General features: G+C 36.4%; 1 protein-coding gene across 1 annotated transcript in view; it reads left to right on the top strand.

Moving 5' to 3' along the window:
* Positions 1-19,556, top strand: part of LOC105454757 — an 83,591-nt gene that overhangs the window by 51,587 nt on the left and 12,448 nt on the right. The window contains exon 4 of the mRNA XM_011697622.1: positions 12,342-12,515. Coding sequence (XP_011695924.1) covers positions 12,342-12,515 — 174 coding nt within the window. The remainder of the gene's footprint in view (positions 1-12,341; positions 12,516-19,556) is intronic.

Below are 19,556 nucleotides of genomic sequence, written 5' to 3'. Positions count from 1 at the left end.
ATAAAGAGATAAACGCGCGCCTGCAGATAAAACGAGAAATCATTATTTCTGGCAGCAATTAGGCAAATAGGTAGCAAAAAAATGAAAAGAAATTGAGAAACATGGATACTCATAGAAAATTCCTAACAAGCGCAGTAGACTTTCTAGACGCTAACGTGTTACACTTTCGTTATGTTCCAAGATATTCCATGGCAAACGCATTTGTACAGCAGAGCAATATTCTTTAGTTGAAAATTGCAATAATCTTTTTTGAATAAAGTTATCGATATTTTGATTTTTAAATATAAGCATTTGAGAAAATAGTTACGATAATGTAGAAAGAATTCTGAGTGTAAATTAAAAATTGCATACCGTACATTTCTCTATTTTTTATTTTCATTTCAATTTTAACATGAGGTTTAGGCACAAAGATATTTAACGTTAAATATTAAGTTCTCTAAACAAAGATAATATTTAAAAAATTTTTGCATTCGAAGAGGAGAAAAATGATATGAACATTTTTACATCAAATATTACGATGTGTAAGAATGTAATATTTTTGAAGCAATCTCGAAATTATCCCGATAAGCGGATGTGGCTTATTTATAGCCGCATCTTTCCTTCAGCCATATCTTTCCTCCCCTTGGTACTAAAATCATTAAATTAATCTGAGGAGCAGAAATATATGACGCATCGAATTGCATTACTATATTACGGGGGGATTTAATAACATGACTTTAAGACATACGTGCTTATGTCCCTAAAAAAATATTATAGCATATATTTATAAATAAACATTTGTTCTATATGAAAATAATAATAAATTTAAAAAGATTTTTTTATGTTGATGTATCATTTCTTAACGAATTTTCTAAACTAGACATTACAAACGCGCGCTTCGCGCGTGTTATTTAATTTTTTATTTTTTAATTTTACTAAACAACGCTTAAATGCATACAATTGTATTAGTATATTACAGTTATTACACTATTAATCCCTTGATATGCACAACTGTCATATGCGCCGCTCACAAAATTACGCAGCGAGAGAACCAATTAGCGTAGAGGAAAAGAGATTTCGAGACTTTCGAAAAAATGTCGATATATTCGAGTATCGAAATTTAAAATGCTTTTGGATAGGATAATGAAAAATTTTGTTCCAATCGTTGAATTTTTCCAATTTCAATGAAATCACAAAACAACACAATTCTCTATTAAATTCATTTTGATGTAATGGTATAATGTCGATAACTCATAAAATAACAAAAAAATCTTGTACGCGTATCATGTTATATTTTATATTATATTTTTTTTAATATGTTCAATAGAACATAATTATATGAAGAAGGCATCAAAATCTTAGAGATAATTCAGGAATGTTACATTTTAATATAGTTTTTTATTACGCTATTATTAATGTTTGACGATTAACTTACTTAAAAGAGACCAAGAAAAGCAATAAGATCCGTTTCCAAAAATTTCGCTTATGCTTTGATTCTCCACCTCCGGCACGCTAAAAGGATCTTATCGTCAACTGACATGTCAGTCGCGATCGGAGTGTAATTTCGTTCCGCGGCACACGCGTATCACGTTCAGCGTGTGTCTTCTCTTCGAGAGAGAGAGAGAGAGAGAGAGAGAGAGAGAGAGAAAGAGAGAGAGAGAGAGACCGTTGACCATTATTTACGCCCGCGCGCGAGAGAGTTGCTCATTTTATAAGGTGATAAAGACGAGTCTCTTCAGCACGAAGCTCACTCTCTTCCTCTCGCGCGCGCGGGAATGGCGCGAAGCGGCGCTGAAAGTAGTCCGGGACACGCGAACCGGCATGCAAAACTCGGCTCCGGTACCGAGCGTACCAGCGCATATACACGTATCCGTCGGACGTCGTTGCCGGCGCACTTGCACACCGTAGGAGAGGACCTCTTAAAGTGTATTCATTACGGTGGACGACGCGGCTCTCGTCGTCGACTCTCGCGAACGCGCCGCGCGACGGCAGTCGGTTCTGCTTGTCCCTCGAATGGCTATCATGAAGCCATTAACTTTATTATACCGAGCCATTAACTTAAATATTACGACTCGCGTGTCGCGCAGCTTCGGGCTCTCTGATTTATCGCCCGGGGAAGATCGTGATGTAACCGAAACGCCCGGTGTGTTTTTGTCGCGCCCGCCGCCGCCGCCGCCGCCGCCGCCGCCGTCGCCATCGTGTTTCACCTGTCGGACAATGACGAGGAGAGGAGAGAGATCTAGGTGCTCGGTGTCACGACTTGGCATCGCGCGATTGATTAAGGACGGCCATGTTACGCAATATAGTCGATAAGACCGCCTAGCGTGAATCCAGCGATTGGTTTACTCGCGCGATTCAGATCAGAGGATCTTATCGATTGTCGCGTATAGCTTTGGCCGTGGGAGAAAATTCTTGAGGATCTTAAACTCGGCTGAAACGATGATACCGATCTCAAATTTAAGGCATTTTTCGAGTGTACGATAGGAAAGAGTCGATAAGAAGTAATAAATTAGGTATTATGGCTGTAAAATACAATTAGTATTATAATTCTAATCAGAAGAGAGAGAGGGAGAGAGAGAGAGAGGTCTCTACCGACTAGATTATATCAGACACAGTCAAAGTGAACAAAGAAATGGATATAAGGTACCTGTTCGGAGATGGAGCCCGTAAAAGAAAAAAATGGCAAAAGAGGGTGACATGTTTTGCAGAAGGAGTGGGGTGTCCAGCGCGGTGGGGTTTTTATATGAGAGTCAAGATTCGAAATGAGGATTTACGAGCAGGACGCGAGGGACAACATTGTTTTAAATAAGATGTCTTCAGACTAACCTTTGAATCGTATCTACCTATAACGGTGATCGCTTATACTTGGAAAGAAGATACTACTCTCACATGTAAAGAACACTTCAGGATGAAAGCGGGTGTGGGAAAGAAGTTCGCGCGAAGATCGACAGATAGTTGTAAAAAAGACACGCGTGAGAAAGAAGAAAAATGAAAGAAGAGAATCAAGACGGGGGATAAGGGAGAGATAGAAAGAGGCGCGGCGCGGGAGAAGGATGGTCCCTTAACAAAGAGCGAGAGAGTGATCTTGAAAACAAAGAGAACGATTTAAGAGAGGAAGAAGAGAGGACCGAGGGAGCGAGCCAATGAATATGGCAGAGGAAGGGAAGGGAAGGCGATGGGAAGGGTTTTCCTTTGACCCGTGTCTATGCGGGCCTATAAGTATGTAAATGGTATATTATATTCCAACGCACACGTGTCGGTGTGTGCGCCACTTCGAACGTCGCTTCGTGGACGAGGGAAGAGCGGTAGCGTGTGCGCATGCGCATCAACATCTTCATGAACTTGTTATTATACCAGCAGGATAATCAAAGAGCGGCTCCTATGTGCGGCCACTCGTCGTAGTTAGTGGCCTTTCCTTGTTTCCTCGGCTTTCTTTTCGCCCTTCTGCACGCCACTCTTTCAGCTCGGCCGATCGACTTGCGGCGTATCGTTTTATCGCTGCGGTCCTTCCGCTTGCAATTTACATTCTTGTTACCTTCCCTCTCGGAAGCTTTTTCTTACAGCAAAACTCTTAAAAAGTTGAATCCGCAATTATCACGCTAACGCAATCTCTGCTTTCTTTTCCGTTATATCCGTGTAGAAAAATCTGTAAAATATAAATATTGTGAGAAGGAACCATATGTTTGAAATAAATCTTTAATTATCTTAAGTCATATATATGCTTTTATTCAGATTTATTTCTGCGATAACTGTAGGCTTTTGAGAAGTTTACTATACGTACTATTATATATATTATGAAATTATTAGATATTATTTATGAGTACAAATTTTTGATCATCTAGATACATACAAAAATTGATTGTGCATTCAAGATAATACAATAAAATTTTTTGAAGCAAGAAGTGGAAAGAATAATTTAAGTGGGAAAGTAGCGCAAAGGATTCTATTATTAACGCTAGATGAAGTAGCTAGTTAAACTTGGGATAATCAAGTGCTCGCATATATGGCGTAAATTTTCCAACGGTAGTCTCAGGTCGATGTAGCAATTTAGAAATTCCCCACCTTCAGTTTACATTTATGCACGTTGCTTCAACCACGTCACTTACGTGCCGACATAATAGCAAGACCTGTTTCGGAGAACGGAGCAACTCTCAAACGGAACAACGAAGAAAATCTCAATTCATATAGCATAGTGCAAGAGAAATAACACCATATTATTTAAATTATATAGATACGTTTACGTTTCAGTAAAAATTATCACATTTTTTCTTTGCATGGGACATTGATGAACCTTTTTTTTTTTAAGTAAAAACATATTTGGTACAAGATTTATTATAAGATGTACATATATGTATGTGACAATTTTTATTGGAAAAGGATATCTTTCGATTTAATTTTGTACAAAACTACAAGTGCATTTCTATCATGGTTCTAACGGTTATTTTCACGATCGTCTTCAGGGTTACTTCATGGCTAATAATATAATTTTCGATAATGCGATTACGTCCCAAAATGTAGGTATTATCCCTCTAACTAGGGACCATAGTACATTGACATAATGCAGTAGCTGAACTTCGAACACTTGTTCGACGGTAAGATGGCGCGATGCATTAAGACGGCTCTTGATGAGACAAGTTTTCATTACAGGGAGCATTTAAAATTAAAGTGGTCTACCTATTCATACATATACCTTGTCCCGCTAGGGTTTCTTACCCCGTTGGGATTCCGTGCTTCTCATGCTTCCACCACTCCGTGTCTTCTCGTTATATCGACTTTTCGAGCTTGGCGTTTGGAGGCCGAGCGGCGGCCATGTTTTCGTCTACTGGCAGGGAAAGGTGTAAGTCAGTGTCTGAATTTCATTTCGCAACAAAAAGGAGAATTATTCTTGACTAGTTTTACAGAATATCGTGAGTCATTTTTATATTTTCTATTGATGTCCATTTTTCAAACTATGCCTCTACGTTGTACGCGTAATGTATTCGAGTATTATTTGATGTTCAATCCGTTCTGCGATTGATTTAAGAATTTATTTGCAACTATTATTTGTATTTATAAATGCAAGTTAGAGTTTCATTGTAACGTTAAATTTATTTTCCGCTGGAGAGAGGAGTAAATAATTTTAATTATAAAAATTTAACATGTTTTCTTGAAAGATTGTGCAAGATGTTTGCAAAATTTGTAATTTTCAGATATTAAAACGGGAAATTCCTCTTGATCGTTAAAATACGATTAGAGGTATAGTCCCCTTCGTGAAATCTAAGACTGTTTTCTCAACAATGTAGTTTCTAGCTTTCCCCGGCTTCTAGCTACGATATAGATGGCTGTTGTTAGGGATGGCTACGATATTGATCCGTTTGAGTACGAACTCGACGGGGTGGAGCCGCTTCACCCTAAGGGTAGTTTTCGCCCCACCATCGCTCGGCAGTCCCCGATTGGACGAGAGAGGAAAGATGGCCGCCTGGGCACGTACCGGAAACGTGATGCCCCGATATAGTCAGATGAGGGCTTTCCTTTGGCTTTTCTCTCCTTCCTCCTTCGTTCTGCAAGAAATAAGCTCTGCAGCCAAGAGACTGGACCAAGCGAGCGAGAACCTTTACCGTCTCTTCCTCCCTCCCCTTCCCCGTCGGCTTTTTGCGAAATTTATTACAGCGATATATTCACATCCATTAGATACCTCACTTCTTTCGCCTGCATCTTGCCCTCCGTCTTTCTCCTGCCTCCCCCGTTTCGCCCCGTCCTCCACCCTCTTCTTTTTTTTCCTCTTTACTCCAGCCTCCATAACTGAATGCACTCTACCGAGATCCGAGCATCCTTTTCATTCCAGTCGGCTGCATGCAAAGCCCTTTAAATCATGGCCGAATGCTCTTTTAGGGCTTTGTTTAAATCCGATTTAATATTTCGTCTAAAATGCGCACCAGACAAAGCGACTCGTAGCCGACAAATTACGTCAAGGCGTAATATTTCATTTCGTGCGTAAAGTATATGATTTTCAATTACCATTTCAATATTGATTTATTGTAATTACCGATTTCTTCTATAAATTATCATTCTATAATTTCTTCTAATTGTGTCACGTGGTCAAACTATTGATACTGACTAATAATAAATTATACTATGTCATTAGATTATCAACTACATATGTACAAGCAAAAAATTACATATGTATTTAATGGGGTACTCCATATATTTTTAATCACACTATATCTAAAATTATTTGTTATAGTCTTAGCAGATTTCCTCGTAGCATCATCTCAGCGTTTTGTTTGATTAATTTCTAGTTCGTTTATGTGTTTTGCACAAAATTAATGAACTGTTTAACAACGTTTGAGTAATTCTACTGAATCTATTTAATCATTTGTCTCGCATATTTTCGTTCTTATTTTTTATTGCTTTATTCAGCATTGGTGTAACCATCCAAAATGCATTTGCTTCGATTTTATATCCCGCAGCGTTTCCCTTATCGTGTTACTCGCTCGAGCTGCGAAAGGGTAAAGGGGTCGTGAATCCTGAAGGCTGTTTGGACTACAGAAGGAACAAGAAACTTGGAGGTTGAGACGGTTTGGCCTCTGGGAACCGCGGTCGATACCGCGTCTTCGCAAGGAAGGCAGCGTTGCCAGTCGGTTAGCTTGGAACTTGTACTTTCTTAGTAGACCGCAATCTTTCGTGCAAGCCTATGTTTCGAAAATTGCCTAAGATATTCTTTTGTTGTTTATCAGCTCTATAAGTTAGTAAGCGTCGTAAGTAATACCTAGGACGTTTCCTAAATATTATGTCATTAAAAATTTTCCTGAACATTCAGTCATTATGTACATATTATACAAGAAACTTATTTTAATCGAAATTAGTTTCGCATAAAAAATTATAAAAGTTTGTCTCTTCAAGCTTCTGAAGACGATTGACATTGATAGTATTATTATTGCATTTCCTCTATTCAGGCTAATGTTTTTGCAATGAAATATCTTAGAATATATACCATATAGTTTACTTTTATCTTTAATAAAATACTTGTGAATTATAAATTTGGTTGCAACACATTTATAAGTATTGAGATAATAAAGAACAGAATAAAATATCGAGGACGAATGTCAATAAATTGAAGAAAATTAATTTTGGAAATTAGAAACGGTTCAGATATGTCACATAAGTCTGTCTTCTGTCTCTCAAAAGTGTTTTTGCAGACATCAATAAACGGTTTATGGGAGTTTCGACCTTTCGTCGAGACTTTCTTATACCCTGAATCATTTCGGCATTTGCACGCAGGAGAAAAAAAATTGTATCGTGACGAATTCAAGGAGAAACATTGTCTCGAGGTAGTAAACAGATATTTAAGAATGCAATTTTTTTTAACTCTTTTTTTATATAAAATCCTAACCAAAGGAAAACGAAGATATACTGATCGATATAGGTATTGTGCCTATAATGACAGGACTGCAGTTACTTCAGTAAAATAAATCAAATAAATGCGCTGTCTCGAGATGGATTGTGTAAAGTAAGGTTCGCAAGGTAATGAATCACTTCAATCGAAAATTTACGATTCGGTGTGTTAATTCGGAAAAATATACTGCTACGCTGCGGAACATATAATATACAGAACGTATACAACTGCAAGAATTAGAAGTACTTAAAATAATTGAGAGAGAAATTTTTCTTTATTTATTTACGAGTAAGTCACAATTTGTTTAATTAGTGAAAATTATAATTGTATAGATTTATATCAAGATCGACTATATGACTCTATCTTAAAAAATCTGCTTTAATTTGGATCAGAAGTAATGAAGGGAAAGAAAAAAAGGAGAGAAAGAAACTTAAGAAGATCAAAAGAAAATGCAGATACACTTTTCGCATCGAACGCATCCGTAAATGAGCAGCGATGTGACGAACAAAATCCCGCGGTAGTTGAAGCACGTGCTTCCGCTCGTTCACTCTCGATTTCAATGTGTTTTTATTGCGTCTCTTAAATTCGCATTTATGAGCTCTTATGTTCTCCCCCGTCTTCCCTTTTCTTCTATCGGTGTGACTGGACCGAGCTGTAAAGCGTTGCGCTATGTCGAAGACAAATCGCCCGGCATGAAGTTAAATAGGTGATAATTGTGACCGATATCCCATAACAATTACAATCATAAATACTTTAATGAGTGAAACGACCTTGACGATTTTATTGGTGCTTCTTGTAACGCGTGATAGTTGAGCTCGGTGATCAATCACTTTATTATATGTCTATTTATATGGCATTTAAAAGCGGTAGGTTACACGCGGTAGTTTCAGAAATACCACGTGCGAATAGACTTCTAGCTTACAGAAAAAAATCGATTAAAAAATTGGCCATATGAAATTCGCATATTTTAACATTATAATGTATAGATATAAAATGATGATTTTTATTTGATTGCTTTATAAATTATATATACAAATTAGAATCGTTCCATCTATATTAAGATGTTTTCTGCTTCTATATATTAGAATATAATATTAACAAGCTTTTCGTGCAAGATTCTAAATAATTATGTTTAATTAATATTGTGTTTGATAATAGAGATTCAACATATTTTTTGTTTAATTGGAAAAAATAAATATAACATTTTTCTGGAATGCATCTTTTCTATTCTTTGTTTTTTTTTTTTTTTTTTTTTGAAAAGATCATTTTTATTTTACTCCGGCTAATATCGATTTTAAAATGATATTGTGTAACATATGAATGATAATAAAATGAAACGAAATTTACTGGATGACTATTCGTTGGATGTCTCACACAATTATAGTCGTAAATACTTTAATGAGTGAAAACGGCCTTGCCGATTTTATTAGCCATTTCTATGTAACATTCAATGCTTACAGTTTATCGACTAATAATTTTATCTCTGTTACATGATTACAGCTGATTGAAGTGACAATAAACGCGGTCGTGGATTAATCTAATTTTCGCTCGTTATGTATTACTGATGAAAAAGCGCGTAAGGAATCGCGAGAGTAAATCATTATGACACCGAAACAACCCGAAAATACTGCGCTTTTAGTATCTTTTCTTTTTTTAGAATCGAGGTATAATTTGTGTAGATAATAAATTCTCTTCGGGACTGAGTTCATTAAATAGCAGACATATACATTATATTTCCATAATGAAAGTTTCTCTAGCGTGGGTTTCTGATCCGCGGTCTTAGAGATCAAAGAACATACAACGATGTAGCATATATCCTTATGGATATCTGCTACAGATACGCTACAAGTTTTATGCTTTGATTTTCGAGGTTGTAAATTTATTATCCCGCGTAGGCTCGAACTTTGTGTGCCCGATGGCCTTTTTGACGAACGATGATCAACGATAAATTACGACTTCACAAACCCATCGGGCGCCGTTATTTAAACACGGTGGCCGCCTATTTAAGTCTTAACTGCCTACAGATTACATCGCTATAAAATAATAAACATAAAAGGCACCGAATGCACTCGACCAGAAGTGCCTAATCGTTCGCCGTTTTTCGTTCGTTAAATTCTTCTAATTCGAATTTGTAATTGCGACGTCACATAATGAGACAACTGTTACGTCGTAGTACGATAACGTATAAAACGCGAATGATAATACTAATGAAGAATATCTAATTGTTAGTTACGCGTTAAATAAAAGCCATTAAATAAATTTGGATATTATTTATAAGACTATTTGCAGTTTTTTCACATTTTGCGGCTAAAACTATCGGGATTAGAGGGGCGTATTAATAAGAACATTGCGGTTCGCATTGTGAATTATAACCGCTAACATAAGACGGTCGTTCAAAACGAAACAGGATCCCTGCGAGCGAACAGACGGCCATGGCGCGATTCAAGTAGAAGGCAATCTATTAAGATATCGTGGGCCGGACCTAAGATCTCGAAACAACCCGAGTTAACCAATCGTGGACATCAACATCGAATCCGCTCCTTCCACGACGCCGCTATTTTAGAATTCACGCCGCCATCCGCTCCTTTCACAACGCACGCTTGTTGTGCGCCCGAAGTATTTTAATTAAAAGTTCTTAAAGCCCCCAAAAGCCGCGCCGCCGTAAGTGATAAAGATACTTGACGTTTTTATCGTCTCAACCTAAACACAGTCGATGAGGATGAGCTGCCGCGACTTAATATTACGCGAAAACCGGGTATGTTTATAAGTTGGTGTATTAATTCGGGAACGTAAGAGAGTTCATTGATCGAACGAGATAATGTAGTTGTAAATATAACTAACATTACGCGATGAAAATAAAATCAAGCAAGATCGACAAATTTTTATCATTTTAAGCCAAATTAATGTTGATTTAATGCCGAATCATGCCATAAGTTCGTATAATCTCATCGTATAATCTTATTACCTGTAAATACAATTAAAAAAGTTTATAGAAATGTAGAGCAATATCGTTACACGATCGAATTCCAGAATGTTCATTTGTGCGAGCGTTCCGCGAAATTTTCTCAAGCGATGTTATAGGAGATCGTACATTTTACATTCTTCACGCTACCGATCACCGAAGATAGCATTGAAAATGATGGCAGGGGATAATGGCAGGAGATAATGAGAGGTCTTGACAGTTGAGCTAGTACTGCGAGAAAACGCAGCATTTCTATCGCTAGGGGTGTCCAAGTGAGCGTTAAATGTTTCCGAGAGACTAGCAAGTTCAATCAATGGCGGACCTTTGTTTCGCATTTGCGGGAGAGCGTTAAGAGAGCCAATAACAGGTACCGAAATAAAACCGGCTAGTGACTCAATCTGCGGTGCTCCGCTTCGTGGCATAGTGACTCGCTTCTTTTCACGATCGTCCTGAAATTCCAAGTGGGAGCTGGAGCGTTGATAAATTATCTTCACGGATTCATCCTTTATTATCTCAGGATTGATGCCAGCGTCTAGCTTTAGATAGAAAAAGAGAAAAAAGAAAGAATATGAGGATGAGAGAGAGAGAGAGAGAGAGAGAGAAAACACTTGGTATTTGCGTGTTAGTTCTGTTGACACGTATTATTTCTCCGAATAATTATTATGCATCTGCATACGCTCTTTAAGTGCGTTGAAAAATGTTTTGTTGACGTATCGTTGATAGATTGACTTGGCAACCGCCGTGCGACAACGCAGGAATATTAGAAGCAGCCAGCTGGCTACTCGCGCAATAAGCCAACCTCGGCGCAAAGAAACGCAGAAGCGGCGAAAGAGGAAAGGGGTTAGAGCCGAGGCGGACCGCGGACGATCTGTCATCGACGCGAGCCGGCATTTTACAAAGTATAAGGCTGAGGCATATTGCCTGCAGGTGCTACACAGAAGGCAGTCCGCAGGTAGATACGCTGGGCGCCTGATTGGCCTGCTTCGACCTGACTCCATCCTACGGTTTTGCGACGGCAGTGCGCGAGGCAAAGAGAGGCGGTCGTTGTTACGTGTCGCTCGCAACAACTCGTCTTGCTGCGCTGCCTTGCCTTTGCTGCCTTAACCGACGGAGCGAGAAAGAGGGAAGGAAGGGAAGAAAGAGCAGATGATAGAGAGAGGGAAAGAGAAAGAGACAGAGAAAAAGAGAAAGAGAAGGCCGGTACAGTTCGAGCATAGTAAATCCCGTTGGCCGGTACCTATGGTCTCTCCGGTCTTGGCTACACGCGTCTGTCGCGTAGTGGTGCTGCCAAGCTTTGGCAGCGAGCTAACTCGTTCAGCTCGCGGTGTATATTTCCGTTCCGTTACGTTCACCAACGTTTGCCTCGCCTTTGCCGCTGCGGCTGCCAGGCGCAGTTGAAATCCCGACGACGCGACGCGTTCTCCTGGCGATCACACGTGTCGATGTGACTTGAACGCGCTGGTATCCCGACGATCGCTTTGTTGTCGTTTTCTCATCTGCTCTTCTGACAGACGATCGCGATACTGAACGCGTTAAACGATCGTTGTGCTTGATATAGTGTGAGCGTTATCTGTGTATAAGCATCAGCGTTCTTCTCATACCCCCCGAATAAAAGAGCAAAAGAAATACGGGAGAATTCTTAATAACATTCTTCACAATACGAGGTATAATTCGGAGCAAGTTTTCTATCGCACATCGTGAATAATTGGAAGTTTGTGCTTCCTCTCTTAATATCTCGTCATATTGGAATTATTTGTGAAAGTGTTCTAACGAACGTTACTGCGGGAGCTCGACTGGCTGAAAATAACATGGTGCTAGACTTGTGTGATTCTCTCTACGGACAGATTTGAAATAAACGCTTATCAGTGACATCGTAATCCTTATTGCAGCAGAGATCATTGACACTTTTATAATCCTCGTGTCGAATAAGAACAATGCTCGTGAAATTTCATAAAAATAAGATACCCGATGTTCCTGTGTTTTGTCAGCTGTGTTAAACGCGCATCCAATGTGTGGTTGTTTCAGCAGTTGAAAAACGGATCGGCATGGAGTAGCTACCCGGGTCACCGAGACCCTTGGAAGGGAAAAGGGCAAAAGCGTCCCCTTCCTACGCCCTTCTGCCGCCGCGACGCACGACGACATTGGATTGTCGTCGTACCGCAGCGACGTCTGCGTCATTATTATTATTATAGCCGCAAGGTGAGTTGAAATGTCACTTTGCAATTGCATTTAGAATGTTTTTTGTGAATCGAATGTGTTGCTTAAGACAGTATTACATATATTATCGCAGGTTTCGTGCGAAAAGAAAAATACGCGGAAGAAAAGATTTAATCGAATTTATTTAAATCATTTCGTTATTAGAACGTTATTCAACTAGACAAAATTTTAACTCTGTGTATGTTTTTATTAATCTTGCCATATACACAAAGCGCTCTTGCGTTTCATTCAAATTCTTCAACCAACTTTATTTTTTTTCACCAATGAAACAAAATAATATATTTTGCATTTATAAAAATGTTAATGTCGCGACGTAATATTCATTCGTATGCGATGCTTTTTCTTTTCACGAAAAATTAAACAAACATAAGATTGACTATTGCAAAACTGATAAAATGATTAAAAAATACAATTTTATGAAATTATAGCACATAATTTTTACTTCGAGATATATTAGATGAAGATATCACTATATGCTGCATTATAACGCGATGGCACTGTAATGTAATTTGTTCGCTCGCATAGATACAATCTTCATTAGACTATTGAAATTCCTATGGCAAGACAGTCTCATTAGGCAATGGTACTGTAGAAAGAAACCCATGCCGGGAACTATCAACTCTCGCGATTCGATCCCCTTCGTTTTACGACCCTCCAATGGCGCGCATGTTCAGCATTATTTTGTTTTTCCCTGCACGAATACCTTCGCTCTCTCTACCCTTCCTTCGTCGTATACAACACACACCTATATCTTATGACCGAGCGAACCTGCGAGGCTGAGAGATATAAAGTATATAAAATAACGTCACTATCTAAATTACCCTTCATTGATTATATATTCGAGCATCGCATGGACGAAAATTTTATCTCTCAGCATACGTAATGTGTACTTACAATCTTTGCGAACATTTCTGAGATATCTTTATGTTTATTTGTTCAATTATTGCTCAGTTATATACGTTTACGAATAATACTTATTGTTAGATGTAAATTCCAATTTGATCAATTTTCAGTTTATTTGTAGTATATTTCTTATTTTAGTATATATGATGGAAGAAGTAATTTTTTAAATATATCAATAGCTAATTTTAGCATTGATAAATTAAAAAAGATATAAGATACGTAGAAATAGATTTTGCATTGGGTATAAAAAGTTTAGATGTATATTTTTAAACATGAATATTTTAAGATATAATAATATACTTTTACTAAAAAAAAAAAGATTTTGTTCGAAATCAGATGTTTTGATGTTAATAATATTCTCCTCTTAGTTGAATCTTTCATATAATTATTCCATTCCATAAACTCGAGAGAAAATCATAATTGGAAAGACTTTATTGGTACAGTGGCATGTTTCTGATTGTACCGCATATGCACTCGTGCAAGAGCGTGCGGTACATCCTCTTATAATACAACGGGAACGGGAATCTCTACTTCTCGGCTTTGATGCGGGTAAAACGCGTAGGTATAAAGACACGAAGCAATGGCACGGTGCGAAGCGGACTAAATAAAATTCAGAATTTATGGAAAACGAGGGGAAGAAAAAAAAAGAACGAGCGACGGAACGGGTGGAGAGGAGGAGCGCGCCGCGCCGGGTAACGGGCGGACTGGGAGTACCTATTCGCGCGGAGGAGCTTCCCAATGAATTTGAATAAAAATGGGATGGAGAAAAGGTGGAGATACGCCAGGGAAGCCAGAACGTAGGAGGGGAAGAAGGGATAACCGGAAAGGGAGAAAGAGTGAGCGAGATAGAAAGAAAGAGGGAAAAAGAGGATGAGGGAATGAGAAAGATGCAGTATATTCTCGGGGTGGTCAAACGGGTAGGCGGTTATGGCGCACGGAGTTTCTGCTCGCATGAGAAAACTGGATACTCTAGATATCCGTGTGAGTACGGTTGACCTGCACGATTGGCGTATTTCCAATCGACGAATGCTTATGACAATTTAATTGCTCTATATATGCAATAAATCAGTAGTATAATACTCACTTGGTTTCGGCTATTTTTTTAGTCTTGTCAATAGATATGTTTCGGTCGTCTATAGTCGTATTGTATTCGATAAAAATTTAGATTCGGATTTATCAGTTTTCGGAGAACAGGAGAATGGCTGATAGGAGGAGAATATCAAGTATAAAGGAAGCATGGCTGCCGTCGGACGCGATGGCGTGAAGCGTAGCATGGCCGCTTGCAAGTCAGCAGTTTTAATTTTTCATCCACTCTTGAATCTCTTATTATTGCTTATTGTATTTGAATTTTTCATTTGAATTTTTCAACATGTCTGTGACTGGCATATAATCTAGTTCAAATGCCGCGATATATGGTAGAGTATTAAATATTATGCCAACAAATTTTATTTATTTCATTAATTTTAGTTATTTTAAAAATGAATAACTTTTCTTTATGCGTCTCAGACGTTTGTAAATATTATTTATTATTTGTAATATACATAAAATAATCAATTTTCTTTTTGCTTTTATTCTTTATTATAATGAAATTTTTTTATTTATCATAATTGAATAGTTTTAATATTAATAATGTTAATCCAATAGCTTAATAATGTTAAAGCTTAATTTATTAATTAGTTTTTATTTATAATATAACATTATCTGAAAAATTTAAATCTAATGAAAAGAAAAACGAATTATGAAAATGTTTGATTTTCTATTTATTGTGGATATTTTTTATTGTTATAAGGAACATAATTTTTATATCATAATTTATTTATTAGATAAATATTACAAACAGAAAAAAGTAACAAGTTTTTATGGCAGTTAATGTTTTTAATCATATTATTCACATTCCATGTTTAAAATTAATCCATCTAAAAGTTTCCAAAAAGCTTATAATTTATTTAGGATTATTATTTATGAGATAGAAAAATAACACAATAACACTTACATTTAATAAATTAAATATTTTTCTCGCAAAATGAAGAAAAAAATTTATCTTTAAAATTAATTAATACACAATTTGTCTAGTAAAACGGTTAAATTTTATTTATATATATTTTTTTTTGTTAAACTAATTTGGAGTTTTGGAGAACAGAAGAAGGCTGTAGTCTGGATCCAATCTTGCTGAGTTGGAGAATCATCATGGCCGCAAGTGACGCTCCTCAGCGACACACACGTGTCATGAGCACGAGATGGTGTTGCCGATGGATTGCCCACGCATAGCGGCTCGCGCGATCTCGCGACAGCCATTTTGAATTCCAAGACTCTTTCTGCAGCGAACTTGCCGGTTCGTCGAGCGAAACCCCGCCAGAAGGGCACCTTCTCTTGCGGATACCATCGCGTCCTCGTCTTATTTTTCGCATGTCAAAAGACTGAGACCGTGAGCAATATTGTTGATACTTGATGTTGCAGCCGCCTGTATCCCCGCGTCTCCCGAGTCCCGCACATTTCACTTGGCAGGAGTTCGCCTGCATTTTGTAGACTTTTTACTTCGCATGCCTGTTTCGGAGATCTTTTTCTCTCTTTCTTGTTTTAACTTTATTTCTTTTTAGTTGCGATATATACAGAGTGTTCAAGAATAAATGGATGCTCTATCCACTCTATCGCAAACAAATATGATCTTCGAATGAGAACAGATAAATTTGAAGTTAATTTTCTTTTAACGACAAGTCCATATTATTTTTTTTTTGCATTTTTTTATATTTATCTTTTTTTTGTTCGTCTCATTCTTCAATTCGTTACGAAACTCTTCAATCCACAGACATATCCACGCCTCGGATCTGCAGGGATTATTTGTTTTACAAGAATAGACTTCTATATCAACTTCCTATATGTGTGTTTAGACCGTGTATGCAAAGTCGGCGGATCGTTCCGGTGATATGTAAACGTTCTACTTTATGACTGACGACAAGTTTATGTTGATTGCTCGCTATAGTCATTCTTCTTTTTTTTGATTTAAATCCGTACAATAGATCTTATGTCCGATTTTGCTTTTTTGTTACATTTTATTTTTTAATTATTATGCATATAATTATTGCTTTTTTAATATTCTTTTTATTATATTTTATACTAATACCCTATTTTTATTTCATGATACGACCGATACAGACCTAATGATACGTTTGTATTAAGTATAATCATAAAATACAGGCGCTTATTATAACATTTAAATATAATATGTTCAACCCCCTCGTGTATTATACCAGTATCAAAATTATTTTATATTAATTGTTCTTTTAGATATAGGAACAATATTATGTTAAATATATTAGAGGAAATGCTGTTTGCTATATATTTCCCTGGATTGTATTCAATGATTCCATTCAAATTCGAAATAGAGCTGACGTCACTATGTTTGACTAATGCAATCTCGACACCCTTTTGAACCCTTCTTTGTTTACGCTGGGCCGACAGAAATTTATGAAACCACTTACTTTCCGCCCGGAAAAATAACTTTTCATGTTCCTAGCGGTGTCACCCTTGTATATCACCGCGCTCTTTCATCGCCCCTATCCATCCGCACTTTTATATGTTCCGTAATTCTCCGTGGTAGAAGTATTCTCATTTCAGCTCTCGGAGATTATACCGACTCGCCTTTTTCTGTTTTATCGATCTGGTTTGGTTTAAGTTTTGGTGGTTTTACAGAGATGGCGTCCATATCAAACCAAAACTTTATTTAATCAAAATTTTAAAATTATAAAAAACACAGTTGTCCTAGAAAAATTTTTTTTTAGATATTAAAGTTTTAATATCAACAATGATACAAAACCTAATAAGAGATAATTTTCTTAAAGATAAAAATACAAGTTAAGGAAGAATATAATAATTATATTCTTATTGTTATTAGTATAGAATACATATTATTACTGTTATCACCACTTACGATCATGCAATAATATCATAATCATAACAAATATTTAATAATAATTAATAAGAACAAACTATGTGTTTTTATTAATAGGTAAAGCATTTTTGGTACACTGCTCTGTGCATTTATTTCAATCTTTGATTTTATTTATTAATTTTATATATACATTATATGTATATAATAGAATACTTTTTAAATAATTTTTTTTAGATTGTTAATTTTCTATACTATAACTTAGTATTCTATACTATACTTTGTATGGTGTCTTTTGCTTTATTTTTATAACAAGTTTTATTATTATAAAAATTAATTTATAATAATTTTCTATTAAAATTTAACAATTAGGAGTTTCTTAAAATCGTATTTTTTAAAATAATAATAAATTATTCCGTGTTAATATTATATATTTTTATAATTTATCTTCAATATTCAATAATTTAAAATTTTTGAAATCTCTGAACAAGTCGTGTAAAACAAACTTTGTATGTATCATATGTTGGCTCCTTCACATCACTCATTTTTTATGTTTCTCATTTTCATCTCTGTTCCATTTACCTTCTGAAAAAGATTCCATCGCGGATCCCCATCTATTTTCCGTAACAATAATTTCAAGGGCTCCTCCTTCCAGCGGACCCTTATACCAACCACCCTAAATCCTTTTTCCAATAGAAGTACCCTTCAAGGAATCATCTCGTCTCACTTTTTCGCCATGACTGATCTATCGGCAAAAAGTGCAAAGTGGTTTGCCCGACATATTATTTATCACCTATCCCTGCTTTTTTTAACCTTTCAGATCTTAATTTCGAGAGCATTATTTCATAATATTATAAATAATATCTACATTTTTTGTATTTTTTGTTATACTTTAAAGACAATTGTTTATAATTATGATACAATTGTATATTCATTACACAGATTATTTATTGGAAATTATTAAAGCGGATATCTTTTAAAAGTAAGGCGTGGTTTGTATCATTTCGAAGTAATATTCTTTATACAAATAGCTATTAACATTAAAGCTTCATAAAGATAATTTGTGCTTGTTAAAAGTGTTGCCGTTTGAAGTGTTTCTGTTAAAGTTTAATAGTCGAATCTCGGATTAGTCGATTGAGCTTGAATGATCACAAGGACGAAATACAAAATGGATGCAATAAAAACTTCCAGACTCCAAACTGTTTTATATTTAGTTTACACTTGAGATAATCTGAAAGGAGTATTATTAATTGTTCCGCTAGATAAATTCATATATAATTCTTATGTAAATGGATTAAATACTAGGACTGCTTCATACATAATTAATTAAAATGTAAATAATGTATTGTATTAAAATGAAGATAAAAAAATGTTTTGAAATGAAGAATTGAAGAGTGAAATTAAAGAAACACTAAGAAAAGTGAATACGAAGTACATTGGGCAACATTGTATAGGAATTTTCAAAATTTATAAAATAAGTTATAAAAATATGGAATTAGTTGTTATCATAATATAAGATTAGTTCGGGATTTTTCATGCTAATTGAGAACGACGAACAGTCAAGTAAACTGTGCCATGTAATACAGCTGACGAGCAAATGTAGTAATATAAACAGAGATTCGCAATACATAAACGAAGATTTCTCGCCAACCAAATGTAAACGTCGGCATATGCTTGCGATTCGTAGAATCTGGTTCGCCGTTGATCTGAGTCCGGGCGGAAAAAAGTGTTTTTGTAAATTGTGAATAATGGTAAGAACGAAATGAAAAGTATCGTAAACTTTTGGGATTTTTTCCCATCGCGAAGGACGAGATAAATATCAATTTTGAAATATTTTTAGGCACTGGTTGGAACAGTAATTACATATATCGTTTCATCTAGAATTTTTATTACAGCGTCGGATAGACAAAAGGGGCGGATTTTTAGAAAGAGCAGATGTTAGTCGGGCGAAGTCTAGGAAAAGTGGGGAGGAAATGTGGAACCGAGGTGAAGAATAGAGCGTGGAGAGCTCTGGTAGTATGCCGCCCGACGAGATGGAGGCGGAGAATAGGACGAGAAATGCCAGGGGTGGATCAGACTGCCTCTCATTAAGTTAAATTGTCTCTTAGGATGAGCTTCCTTAATTACTTAGCCTTCTCTACGGTTCTCCGCACCTCATATACCTTTCGCATCTACTTATGCGTGTAACAATGAAGCGCTAGCACATTTCGAACATTATCCATTGTGATTTTGAT

This window comes from Wasmannia auropunctata, unplaced genomic scaffold (genome assembly GCF_000956235.1).
Source record: "Wasmannia auropunctata unplaced genomic scaffold, wasmannia.A_1.0 LD335976.1, whole genome shotgun sequence".
Lineage (NCBI taxonomy): Eukaryota > Metazoa > Arthropoda > Insecta > Hymenoptera > Formicidae > Wasmannia > Wasmannia auropunctata.
Note: the sequence above shows the minus strand (reverse complement) of the source record. Positions and strands in the feature narration are given on the sequence as shown.